Source organism: Ziziphus jujuba, chromosome 1 (assembly GCF_031755915.1).
Source record: "Ziziphus jujuba cultivar Dongzao chromosome 1, ASM3175591v1".
NCBI lineage: Eukaryota > Viridiplantae > Streptophyta > Magnoliopsida > Rosales > Rhamnaceae > Ziziphus > Ziziphus jujuba.
Window position 1 is genome coordinate 40,565,825 of NC_083379.1, and position 11,480 is coordinate 40,577,304.

At 35.6% G+C, this 11,480-nt stretch overlaps 1 protein-coding gene across 3 annotated transcripts; it reads right to left on the reverse strand.

Annotated features, from left to right (window-relative positions):
• Positions 1-6,906: 6,906 nt before the first annotated feature.
• On the reverse strand, positions 6,907-11,456 carry LOC107434075 (cellulose synthase-like protein E6). 3 transcript variants are annotated; one of them, XM_060817797.1, is made up of 8 exons: positions 10,992-11,448; positions 10,002-10,329; positions 9,385-9,525; positions 9,179-9,310; positions 8,745-8,957; positions 8,432-8,656; positions 8,001-8,348; positions 6,907-7,676 (listed from the first exon to the last, which is right to left on the reverse strand). In XM_060817797.1, exons 1-8 carry the CDS (start codon positions 11,297-11,299, stop codon positions 7,137-7,139), a joined length of 2,235 nt encoding a protein of 744 aa, XP_060673780.1. In that variant the 5' UTR covers positions 11,300-11,448; the 3' UTR covers positions 6,907-7,136. The 3 variants fall into 3 exon arrangements, with proteins under 3 accessions (XP_060673780.1, XP_015900982.2, XP_060673783.1); XM_016045496.4 differs by having other exon boundaries at positions 10,002-10,320; positions 10,992-11,444; XM_060817800.1 differs by having other exon boundaries at positions 7,491-7,676; positions 7,948-8,348; positions 10,992-11,456.
• Positions 11,457-11,480: the final 24 nt, after the last annotated feature.

Below are 11,480 nucleotides of genomic sequence, written 5' to 3' on the forward strand. Positions count from 1 at the left end.
AATTAATTGAATATGATTCTTATCTCAAATGCTTATCTCTTCAATCAGAATCTCATTCAATCATAGCTAATGTTGCAAATGGTTCCTCCCTTTCTTCACAAAAAGGTCTGAAATCTTCTAATGGTTCTACCTCAACTGGTTCTTTTCATAAATTTTCTTCTCACGATCGTCCAAGTAACTATAAGGGAGAGTGCCAATTATGTGATCAAATTGGTCACTCTGCCAAGTTTTGTCCTTCTCTAAAACAACAATGGACATATAATCCTTCTCGGTCCAACCCGCCAGGCTACCATTTCGCTCCACTACCTCATGCATGTAATGTCAACTCCATTAATCAAGGAATATTGGGTACTCGTCCACATTTGCAATATTCTGCCAATCCGACCTGGCTACTTGATTTTGGAGCTTCTCATCATGTGGCTACAGACTAACAGAATCTTGCAATTCATTCTAAATATGATGGAACATATGAAATCTCTGTAGGAAATGGTAACTCTCTGCCCATAACTCACACTGGTTCTCCTTTTTTAAAAACATCAAATAGTTATTTTTTCTTATCAGATGTTTTATGTGTTCCTACTATGAAACGAAATCTGCTTTCCATTTCAAAACTTTGTAACTCTAATAATGTCTCTTTGATGTTTTATGCCTAATTGTTTTGTTGTAAAGAATATGCAGACAGGATCAGTTCTTCTAAGCAGACCACATAGTAAGGGTGTCTATGAATGGCCTTCCATACACCTTCATCCCTTTGCATTCACAGCCAATAAAGCCTTTTTTCATGACTGGCATTTTCATTTAAGACATCCATCTACTAAAGTTCTTCACCGTATGCTCTCTCAATTTTCTCTACCAGTGTCTACATCCAAAACTTTTAATTGTAATGCATGTGATTGTAATAAAGCACACAAACTTTCTTTTGGTGTGTCTTCAATGTCTAGCTGTAAACCCCTTCGGTTAATTTATTTAGATGTTTGGGGACCCTCTAAAATTCAATCGTATGATGGTTACAATTATTATGTTATTTTTTTTTATCATTTTACCAAATATATATGGTTGTTTCCTATAAAATATAAATCTAATGTTTTCCTTGTTTTCAAAAAATTTAAAAAGGTTGTTAAAAAGTATTTTCAAACAAAATTTACATTTTTTTACTCCGATAATGGTGGGGAGTTTATTAAATTAAAACCTTTTTTTGAAAAGCATAAAATTTCTCATTTTTTAGCAACTCCTCATACACCATAATAAAATGGTTATGCAAAGAGACATCATAGACACATTCGTGAAACAGATTTAACTTTATTAACACATGCAAATTTACCATTAAAATTTTGAACGTATCCATTTACCACTGTTGTCTTTTTTATCAATAGGTTAATAAGTCCAACTCTTTCCAATATCTCACTGTTTCAAAAGCTATTTAATAAACCTCCTAATTATAAATTCCTAAAAAATTTTGGATGTATTTATTATCCACTTTATAAGCCATATAACCATCACAAATTGGAGTCTTCATCCTTGTATTTTTCTAGGATATCTTCCCTCCCAAAGTGGTTATAGGTGTTGTTCTCATTCACATGATAAAATAATTATTTCTAGACATGTGAAATTTGTTGACGCCGTATTTCCTTATAAATCCACTCCCATTCACGTTAGTTCCCCTTTGTCAACAAAATATACTATTAACGCATCATCATCTTTTAAGTATGGCCCACCTCATCACCTAATACCTTTTAGTGATAAGCATCACTATTCCAACCACTCCATTATGTCATCTCCATCTCCTTTTAATCCTATTCCTTTTACACATTTATCTTTTGTTCCTCTCCAATCTATCCCAGCGTACCCACAACAATCTCCTCCTACTTCTTCTACACCTTTGTCTTTCATACCTACCCAATCTGTCATGCCATCATTAACTCCATTGAATCCTACTCCTTCTACACCTCTCTTTCTCAGTCCTACTCATTTTCCTTCACCCTCACGTGTGCAACCTCGAAGTATACTTGAGAGTGTCGGTAATCAAATACAACACCAAGCACTATCTACAGCTCCAAAAATATCTACTCCTTCACCTTCTAAAAGAACACATGCAATGAGAACTTGAGCATTGGATCAGATTTTCAAACCCAAAGTAAATTTTTTTCTTACTACAAAAGACTTTTCTTTCCTAAATGAATAACCATGAACCACAATAAAGGCATTGTCCATACCTACTTGGTGTGAAGCCATGACCAAAGAATATCATGCCCTGCTTCAAAATAACATATGGAATCTTGTACCTTCACTACCTCATCAAAATGTGGTGGGAAGTAAATGGATTTTTTGCATTAAGCATAACCCAGATGGATCGGTTGAGAGGCTCAAAGTTAGGTTGGTTGCTAAAGGATTCACTCAGCGTCCTGGCCTAGATTATACTGAAACCTTCAGTCCTGTAATAAAGTCTGCCACCATTAGAGTTGTTTTAAGCCTTGCTCTTACTAATAATTGGCTTATTAAATAGCTCGATGTCAATAATGCATTCTTGAATGGAAATTTGGATGAGGAGGTCTTCATGGAACAACTCGCTGGTTTTGTAGACTCTATAAAACCTTCGTATGTTTCTTGACTTAACAAACCGATCTATGGTCTCAAACAGTCTCCTCAGGCATGGTACAATGCCCTTAAAGGTTTTCTACTTCACTTTGGGTTCAAGAATTCTCACTCTGCCACTTTATTTTTCTCTACAAGAAATGGTAACACTCTGTATCTTCTTGTCTATGTGGATGATATTATCTTAACAGGAAATAACAATAATTTTCTACACCAATTTATTCAAACACTCTCAGGAAAATTCTCTCTTTAATATCTCGATGATCTACACTATTTTTTGGGAATGGAAGTCCAGCCTTCTAAATTTGGTATTCTTCTTTCTCAGCAGAAATATATTGCAGATTTATTGAATAAAACTAATATGGCTGACGCACGGGATGTCTCTACACCACTATGTGTTTCAAATTCTCTCTCTATTCATGTTGGAAAGAAGCTGGACAGTCCCACTAATTATCGAAAAATAGTCGGCAGTTGGCAATACTTATCCATAACCCGGCCTGACATAGCCTTCTCGGCTTCTATGTGAACAAGCTTGCCCAATTCATGCATTCTCCAACTGATGTGCATTGGAATCCTGTCAAACGACTATTGCGCTACTTAAAAGGTACAAGTGATCATGGCTTATTTCTTCATCGTTCTTCACCTATGGTTTTACATGCATTTTCGGATGCCAATTGGGCTAGGGACAAGGATAACAGATGCTCCAGCGCTGGCTATATTGTGTTTCTTGGTGCCAACCCTATATCTTGGACATCAAAGAAACAAAATTCAGTTTCTAGATCTTCCATAGAAGCTGAGTATTGAGCCGTAGCAAATGTCACTGCAGAGATCTATTGGTTTGAATCTTTGCTCAAATCTAGTTTTTCATTCTAAGATAAAGCATGTTTGTGAAGTCCCACATAGGTTGGAAAGGGAAATGAAACACTCCATATAAGTGGGTGTGGATACTTTCCCTTAAGAGGCCTTCTCATGAGAGAATGTAAAACCGTGAGGGGTAGGATTGGGCTCACCGCCTAGCTTTCAAAGCGGACAATATCTCAGTTGGGCCTGGAAGGCCCGGGCCAGTGGGACTGGCAGGTAGGGGTTGGAAAGGTTTCCCCCTAACCACTAAGAGGCCTTTTAAAACCTTGAGGGCTGGGTTGTAAGAGGATTCTCCAGGTCTAAAGAGAACAATATCTCATGTAGGTGGTTTGGGCTGTTACAGATGGTATCAGAGCTAAACCCGGATCGGTGTGCTAGCGAAGACACTAGACTCCAAGGGGAGAGAATTGTGAAGTCCCATATCGATTGGAAAGGAGAACGAAACACTCTATATAAGTGGGTGTGGATACCTTTTCCTTGAGAGGCCTTCCCATAAGGGAACGTAAAACCTTAAGGGGTAGGATTGGGCTCACCACCTAGCTTCCAAAGCGGGCAATATCTCGGTTGGACCTAGGAGGCCTGGGCCAGTGGGACTGGCAGGTAGGGGTTGGAAGAGGATTCTCCCTAACCACTGAGAGGCTTTTTAAAACTTTGAGGGCTGGGTTGTAAGAGGATTCCCCAGGTCCAAAGAGGACAATATCTCATGCGGGTAGTCTGGGCTGTTACAATGTTGACGCTGACTTCCATTTTGTGCGTGAACGAGTAGCATCTGGCTATTTGCATGTTGCTCATGTGAGCAGTGGTGATCAACTCGCTGATATTTTCACTAAGCCACTGTCTAGATCTCCATTTATTTCTAACAGGTCCAAGATTAATGTTTGTAAACGTTCAATAATCTTGCGGGGGCATAATGAGTCATCTCCCTTCACGTGATATATAGTTATTTATTTGTAATCAGGTTGTTTAGTGTAGATAATTATGTGTAGATGTGTTATCTTTATCTTGGTAACTAAAGTTTTCTATATGTACCAGTTCAGTATTCAATGAAGAAGTATCTTTCCACATTAAATAATTTTCTTGTTCTTTTATGGGATTCTAGTATGCTGAAAGCATTTTTGGCCACAAATACATAAGTTAAGAGACTGAATAAAAATCCAAAATGATCCAAACCCTGCTTCACACATCAACATTCCAATCCAAGCCCATCTTCTTGATCTTCTCCCAACTGATGATGTTGATCTTTCTCCATCTTCTTCTTTTCCTTCTTCAGGGATGTCAATTTGTGACCCTGTAAAACCATATCAAACATATTTCCGCTATTACTGTACAATAAAACATCCTGTACAAACAAACCTCTATATCTTGCTGTTTTCCTCTCAAACAACAGAAGCTCTGCTTCTGTCATTCTCTTGCTTCTCTCCCTCTTTCTTTAAAGTAGGAGTTGTTACCAAAAGAGGGAAATATATATATATATATATATATATATATATGTGTGTATGGGAGAATTCTATAATACGGACCACATCTAAAGCTGATACTTTTTGAATGGAAATGTCGGTTTTGCTATGTACAGTGTACAGTAAATCGACGTTTTCATTCAAAAAACGTTGATTTTGGATGCATCCGCATATGGATCGGTCCGCACCGAAGATATATAAATGTAAAAGAGAAGGTGTCATAGGAGCCATTATTTGGTAGGATGGACCATAGACCAACCAATAATTCATCAACACGCAATGATTATTTAATAGTTTCTAAAGTAATGGAGAGTTGTGTTTGGTCAACTACTTCTCATTTATTAATTAATTAATTAATTATTAGTTGCTCCAAAGTTTATTAGTATTCCAAAAGATTATCAACCAAATATTTATTAAGTTTTGGTTTCTTATAATAAATGCTAATTAAATTTACTCTTTTTTTCTCTTTCTTTTTTTTTTTCTTTTTTTTTTCCTGGATATTAATTAAGGTCACCCTGAAGATCCAAAACTTATACTCTAATATAAGAGAGACTGTGTACAGTATGATTTATATTAGTTCACCCTAATTAATTATTTAAATATATATATATATATATATATGTTTTATCATACTATAAATTTACTCTCACCGCGAGAAGATTCTTAAACACATCTTTCAAATAACAAAGTAAAGAATCAAATGAGATTTATAGATTTTTTGCTTCTTTTTTTTTTTTCTTTTTTTTTTTTTTTTTTTGGTCATCTTTCTCTTTCCATCCATCATCATCAATATTTATTGTCTACTAGTATCCTATTTAGTTTGGAAGAATTATGTGGGTCAATGCTGCAAAACTTTGTCACCTCAAATTCATTGAATTGCGTACAACTTTCATTTGTTTCATGTTTATATTGATTTGGTAATACTCGTCTATATCTCTTTTATAATGATGTATTAACATAAAATTATATATATAGTTTTGATGTGGTAAAAACTTCATGAGCAATTATAGAGAGGGACTTGCCATGTTATAGACAATAATCTATACGATTAATCACATGTATTATAAACAATGATCTATACGATTAGTCACATGTATTTAGATTCAATATTACAAAATAATATCCTAATGAATTAGCTTACTTCACAAGCAACTTGTTTTAATGTATGTGCCCAATTGATGCCTGATACAATTTTGTATTAATTTTTATGATTCACTAGCCTCTGTATTGCATTGAGGACAGGGCCTCAGTCCCAGTAGATAGATTCCTATCCACGTGTAGACATATACTCCAACAATTTATCATTCATTCCTGAAATTTGTTCACAAAGATATAAAACCAAAAGAGAGACAGAAAATAATAATAATAATGATAATAATAATTTATTTATTTAAAAAAAATAAAAAAAAATAAAAAAAATAAAAAGAAGAGAAAATCACACAGACAAATGCAAAGAGGAGAAGGAAAAATGAACCCTGCTACTTGAAGAGTATGACTCAAAGATATATAGCAGAAAACATATATATCATTTACCCAAAAAACCAAAAAAAAAAAAAAAAAAAAAAAAGACAACATATATATTTACATAAGAACATATAAACTTGTATAGTATGGACAAACAAGAGGATGGACCGTAGGTAGAATGCTTTGAATGTAAAAATTCAAAATGCACTTCACTACTACTGCATCACTGACTGACTGAGTTCTGCAACTTCTTTTTCTTTATGACAACTTTTTTTTGTTTTTCTCCTGCCTAACAAACACCTTTTATACTTTTGAATTATAGTTTCAAAGCCGATATTTTCTTTTGAAGCTAACCATACACCAGCATATTTTCCTTAGGACACATACTTTTTCTTTTGAATTCTGATTTCCCATCAGAGTGTACCCAAAAATGCCTTTTAAGAGCAATCAAGTAAGATTTTCCTTTTTAGGACACATACTTTTGCTTTTGAATTCTGATTTCCCAAAAACAAAAAAAAAAAAAAAAACAAAAAAAGAAAGAGGTAAAATTTTATTTTTCTTCAACTTTTTTCAAAAGGAGAATGCATCAGTAAGCATTCTTCAAAATCCATTATCTTCAAATGGTGTACAGTTGTTGAGAGTGATTCTAGAGTACATGTAGATTATCAATTGTTGTTCTTAAAAGACTTTGGAAAAAAAAAAAAAAAAACACATTCATGTGGTTACACTTTCATTGTTTAAGTGTACAGAAAACCATGCATCCTAATTAACAGGAATCAAACATACAAGTGAGGCTAAAACCATGGACTTGAACAGAACAGAGAAAGGTATACGACCCTTATCGCTGCGAAGGAAGAGCGCTTGGTAGATTGGCAAATTGACCACAACTACCAGGGCACAAAGAACAATCTGCGGGATCAACTGGTCAAGAACCCTGAAATCCAAGACAACCTTCCTGATTCCCCCAACTAAAGTGAACAAGTTGAGCAATGCCAATGTTGCCATTATAGTAAACATTATCGTTGAGCTTCCAAATTCCATCACCTCTTGTTCATACCTCCTTGAGACATCTTCTGTGATCACTTTGGTAGTGATGGAAAATTTTGTTTGGGATAGTCCTAATTGCCTCAGAATGGTATCCAGGAAGCCAAAGAAATACGAAGTAGTCCTTCTAGTCAACCACATTCTTTGTGAGTTCCACCAACCTTTCAGCGTACTGTCACAGCTCAGAGATTCAATGATGCTGTGTCCATTTCTGGCTATAAAAACATAAGCAAATGGCACGAACCATATGCTTGATACCTGAGACATAATTAGAAATCCACTGAAAATGATAAACACAGATTCAACTTATCTCTACAACTAGCTTATACAGACACATATCGTTTTCCTCTTCTAAACCCGTCTACTAGCCAGATAGAATGTCAATAACAATTTGCACCTAAGTTATATAGTCCTCAGCATTAACTCCTCAGCTAGTGGAGAAAAAATTTTTGAATCCCTCAAATTTGCGAAGTGTACAGAAGCAGACTACCAATACAGTTTTAGTAAGATTCAAGTAAAAATGCATTACCATAAGTTTGTCATCAACTTTTCTTTAAAGAAAAGAAAGTGGGATTGGGATACCTCTGGAAACAAGGAGACACCATCGAGCAAGCAAACAGGAGGAACAATAACATAGTACAGAACTGGCAAAGAAATTGGAGCCCATAGAAGATAAACGCAGTATACCATTTGGACACTTAATTTGATCACTCCATGCCCATATATGAAAGGGCAATACTTGGACAAAAATATCTGAAACATGCCTTCAGACCACCTTTTGTGCTGAACAAGAGCTGTATCTAAGGTCACAGGGGCAACACCTAAGAAGGCCTTTCTGTCCGGATTGTAATAAACTGATTTCCAACCCCTGCATTGGATTGCCAAGCCAGTAACAATATCTTCAACAGGACAACCATATATCAATCCCATCTGCATATTCACTAACATGATATCACTAGCATAAAAACTTCAAAAGTAATGAATAAAAGAAATGGAGAGAGACAGAGAGAGACCTCTTTCCCCCATTCAGTATCCTTCTCATAGCTGCAACTAGCAAGAATTTTCGATGCTTCTTCCAAATCGCTAATGGTTCTGTCAACATTCTTTTTGGTCTCTATGTTCCATTGTCCTCTATATCTTTTGGAATACTTCTTTCCAAAAAGAGATTCTCTTCGATGGAGGCATCCAGTGCCAAAGTAAAATGCTGCACCATAGCCACCTGCTCCAGCAAACTCAACCTTCATATATGACAAAGACCCAAACTTTATCTATGACTTCGGTTTCGAAAACAATGGTAAAGCTGAAGCAAGGGTATTTATCACTCACCCCACTAGCTGCGAAAGCAGCATTTGAATAAATATCATTCTTGGTGAGATTGTCATAATTCTGTGGAAGCTGCACGTATGCTACCTCATGGCCTTCCTTTTCATCCATGAAAAAACACAATATCTCTCGTATTGTATCTGCATCATTAGCATACATGTCGCAGTCCAAGTTGAGGATGAATGGTGCATTGCTTATCTCGGTTGACACTCTCATCTGCTCCTCCAAAATGTAAAATTTAAAAGATGCTATGCACAATACATCTCCAAAGCTGAAACAACATGTTGCTTTACATGTATTTTTCATTTCGTTTTAGTACCATTTTGGATGGAGTTAACATCTTCTTGCATATTACTACAATTGGTATATGTGAATGCAGGTCACAGTTAGGGCACAAGGATATGTTTGATATGTTTTTCAAGGAATTGGAAGCTTACAAGTGAATTCATGGCTCCAGCTTTGAAGTTGTGAGGCCAATGATGTCTCTTTTCTCTTGCCATGTATACCAAGGATGGCAATTGATGTCCATCGTTATCCGTGGCATTTATGTCCCTTCCATCAATTAAACTCTGGGGAAAAGAAGGAAAATAAATGAACGAAGAATCCAATAAACATAAACAGTCAAAAATGTACAAACATTAACCTGCACAATGGACTGATGATTCTGCTTTGTTATGTGCAAATCCCATTCAGAAAATCCTTTATGCTGATCCTTTGTTTCTTTTGGAATCTTGCCAGTTTCAATAGCTGATTCGATCCGATTTTTCATTTCTTCATACAGTTTCTTCATAAAATGCAAAAATGTGATCAAATTGGTTTTGTTATCAAAGTAATCAGCCGTCACTTCTGTAATGAAGAACGCTAATTATATGGCATCAACTAGATTATGCTGACTATTCCAATGAAACAGCTTGATTACTCATGCTCACTAACCCTGGGTTATGAGTATTCAAGCAGTCTGATAGTGTGAGATATTTTTGGACAATCCAGAGTAAAGTGAATTGAAACTAACTTATTTCCCAAGCATCTGGTGTTCAACTTCTAACATTGACCCCAAAAGTTGAAGGATTCTAAATTCCTGTTTATGATAGCTATTTCATTAAAATCCCAAGAACCATGAGACATTTATAGCCAAAACAGGAGCTTCACTGGATGTAAATGCACAAATACTATTTATACTTTGTTAGTTCTACTTTTGAAATCTTAGCCGATTAAACCTGTACAAATTTCTTGTTAAATTATTCATTTGTAGTTGATTACCTTGATAGCCAACAATTCCTGACCAAAACCGTTGTCCTGCATAGAAGAATCCAGGTCGAAATAGCCTCCTGGTGACCTTGGTTCAACCTTGAATCTCTTGCAAAAGGGTATCCAATACTTGGAGAAATGAGAGGCCTCTAGGAGAGCATAGAATGTAAATTCAGACCCAGCATCATCAGATAGATAAATACTCAACTTCTCAGGTGGATAGTTGTAAGACATTGCTGATAAAACAGTGTTAATCGCCAGGGTTGGCGGCTCCATTATGGGGTCTGCGGTGCAAACAAAAATGTCCACGCCAGGCAACTTATCCTCATATCTGTACTTACTTACCACGAACCAAAACTAAATAAGCAAAATTTTTAAGTTTCCACAGGAAAACAGATAAGCAAAGATTTTATCTTTCACCACATGTAAAAAAATAAATAAATAAAAATAAAAAATAAAAAATAAAAAGATCTCTTGAAAGAGAATCTGGAAACGAGAACCAAGTTTTCCTTCGTCTCAGCAACTCTTAAGCTCAACATACTGTTTATCAATACACAGAAACGCATAAACTGAGCTCGGTTTTTTGTAACATTCCATGCTAACTAACCCTGGGAATTTTTTGGATGATGGCCAGATGATGGCCATTTTAAATGCATTAATTAACAATTTGTAAGAGGAGTAGTGCTCATAAATCTTTTTTTATAGGGTACTAAGAACTTGATTATGTAAGGTTTGGACAATTTCTACCAGTTATACCAAGCATGAATGAATTTGTCCTCAAAATCATTCTTATAATGCTCATTAAATGTGTCATATTTTCCAATAGAACATTGACTTCATTTTGCTGAATATGATCTAGCTAAAGAATAACATTAATACTATTAGTACTATGACCTAGCTATAAGATAACATTGAAATTTTCAGAACTTTCTTTAATTCTTTTTATATTTCCGAAAAAATACTGGCTACTAAGGTGGTGATATCATAAAGAGAAAGTAAAACCTGTGGGAGAGCCTGTCCTTGAAAGGGTGAGTATAAGAAACATTCCACCGAAAAGACTGAGTAGATATCCAGTAAATACCGAAACCCAATTCAGCCATGAACATACCAATCCAAGCCCAAAATTTCCCTGTCTCTCCACCACCATTTGGGATGTTTAATAACCTGTAAAACCATATCAAACATATTCCCACCATTATTGTTGACGAAAACACCCTATATGCTCCTCTGAATCTTGCTGCTTTTCTCTCAAACAGGGGAAGTAGTACTGCCTCATCTTCTCCCGCTACTCCACCTTCTTGCTTATCCATCTCTCTCTCTCTCTCTCTCTCTCTCTCTCTCTCTCTCTCTTTCTCACTCTGTTTATCGGATTGGGATTTGTTTTTTATGCAGTTAGCAATGTACTAGACTTACTGTGAAAGCAAGCAAGAGAGAAACAATGTACCTAAAAGAAACAGGATTTAAATAATCTTATATTTTATTTAGCATAAC

Bases quoted from the DNA above. Each gene is read 5' to 3' on its own strand.
- LOC107434075 (XM_060817797.1), bottom strand. From the start codon at position 11,299: ATGGATAAGCAAGAAGGTGGAGTAGCGGGAGAAGATGAGGCAGTACTA. The intron at 9,526-10,001 runs GTAATCAACTAC...CATTTTATGAAG, and splicing joins AGGAATTGTTGGCTATCAAG to AAACTGTATGAAGAAATGAA. The intron at 8,958-9,178 runs GTAAGCTTCCAA...TTGGAGGAGCAG, and splicing joins CTGGAGCCATGAATTCACTT to ATGAGAGTGTCAACCGAGAT.